General features: G+C 47.6%; 1 protein-coding gene across 1 annotated transcript; it reads left to right on the top strand.

The window, feature by feature from the left end:
* The first annotated feature begins 410 nt into the window (after positions 1 to 410).
* LOC103708946 lies at positions 411 to 1,031 on the top strand. Its single transcript, XM_008794064.4, has one exon. The coding sequence runs from the start codon at positions 515 to 517 to the stop codon at positions 854 to 856; it is 342 nt and encodes a 113-aa protein (XP_008792286.2). The 5' UTR covers positions 411 to 514; the 3' UTR covers positions 857 to 1,031.
* Positions 1,032 to 1,473: the final 442 nt, after the last annotated feature.

A 1,473-nucleotide genomic window follows, 5' to 3' on the forward strand; every position in this document is an offset into this window, starting at 1 on the left:
CACGGTTCTTCCATCTTACCTTACCGTCCTCCATTCCATGGTGGGTAGCTCTTTTCTTATTGGATGAGAACTCTCTTTTTGATGTTGTTTTTTTAGCTACTTAGTAGCACCTCATTATACCTTCCTTCTTACACATCTTATTCCCCTTCTCCTCATCTTTATTTAAGTAATCAATCAAACAAACGGCCAACTAATGGATCTATGTGCTCTAACCCATCTTAAGTGTCATGAGGGACGACTTATTTTATCGTGTAAAGATGCTGCCACCTACACTTCCAATTATTTTAAGGTCCTTTATAAATGTCCGTATAGGACATATGGGACACGTGGCCCGGCAAAATTGGTCCACACCACATGGAGGGCCAATGTCACGCATGCTTCTCCACCATAAGCATAAGGGCGTTTTATACGATAGCCGAAGCTGGCCCCAAGCGGCTATAAATTCCCCACCACCCCACGCGCCACCCCCTCTCTTCCAGTAGAGGCGGGAGCTCGCCAAATAATTGGTGGTGCAATGGAAGAGCTTTACGAGGCGGACGTGATGTGGCCGGACAACTACGACCGTCCGATGGGTGCATCCAACGGCTATACGTCGCCCAAGAGGACGAGGGAGAGGGCGTCGTCCGCGGCGCCGGTGGAGATACCGAGGGCGCGGCGGAGGCAGGCGGGGGAGAGCTTGGGGGAGGAGGAGGGACCTGCGGAGCTGATCCCACCGCACGTTCTGGTGTCCCGCAGCAGGACGGTGGGCAAGGTGGCGTTCTCGGTGTGCTCAGGGCAGGGGCGGACGCTCAAGGGCCGGGATTTGAGCCACGTCCGCGACTCCGTCCTCCGGATGACAGGCTTCCTCGAGGGATAGAGCTCGCCGCGAGAGTCCAGACCGCAATGAGAGAGAGAGAGAGAGAGAGAGAGAGAGAGAGAGCGGGCCAACAAAAATAAGAGTGGAGAGCTCTATTTTCGGTGTGCAAACTTATTCAAGTACTGTATAGTAAAGTAAACCAAATTAATGGATAAAATATTCTTTTAAAAAAAAATGCTTCCCCTTTTTTTAAGTCAGAGCTTTTGCTTCTTCTTTTTTTAACGAAATGGAAGGGGAAGCAGCCCTCTCTAGCCTTTCTCGAGGAAAAGGGAATAATTCAAACCTTTATTTTCCGCGATATTTTACTATTTCTGATGACTTTGTGGTGTACATCCTGATTCCAAACATTTATCTACCATTCTGCAACACACTGGTAGTGGATGAGAACAAGATCATTCTGGTTTAAACTTGGACCGCGAACGATTCGAACTCTTTTAACTTGTTGTCACCCGTGATGGGCTTGCATTCCGGTAGAAAAGTTATCCTGGATATATATCATCGAGGTCTTTAGCTTTTGCAATGGAGGAAAGTTATATTTTTTTGTTTTTTTGATGAAAAAGGAGGCAAAGCCATCCGGCCCATTAGGAAAAGGAGTATTTGTGGAAACTAATTATAAA

This window comes from Phoenix dactylifera, unplaced genomic scaffold (genome assembly GCF_009389715.1).
Source record: "Phoenix dactylifera cultivar Barhee BC4 unplaced genomic scaffold, palm_55x_up_171113_PBpolish2nd_filt_p 000869F, whole genome shotgun sequence".
Lineage (NCBI taxonomy): Eukaryota > Viridiplantae > Streptophyta > Magnoliopsida > Arecales > Arecaceae > Phoenix > Phoenix dactylifera.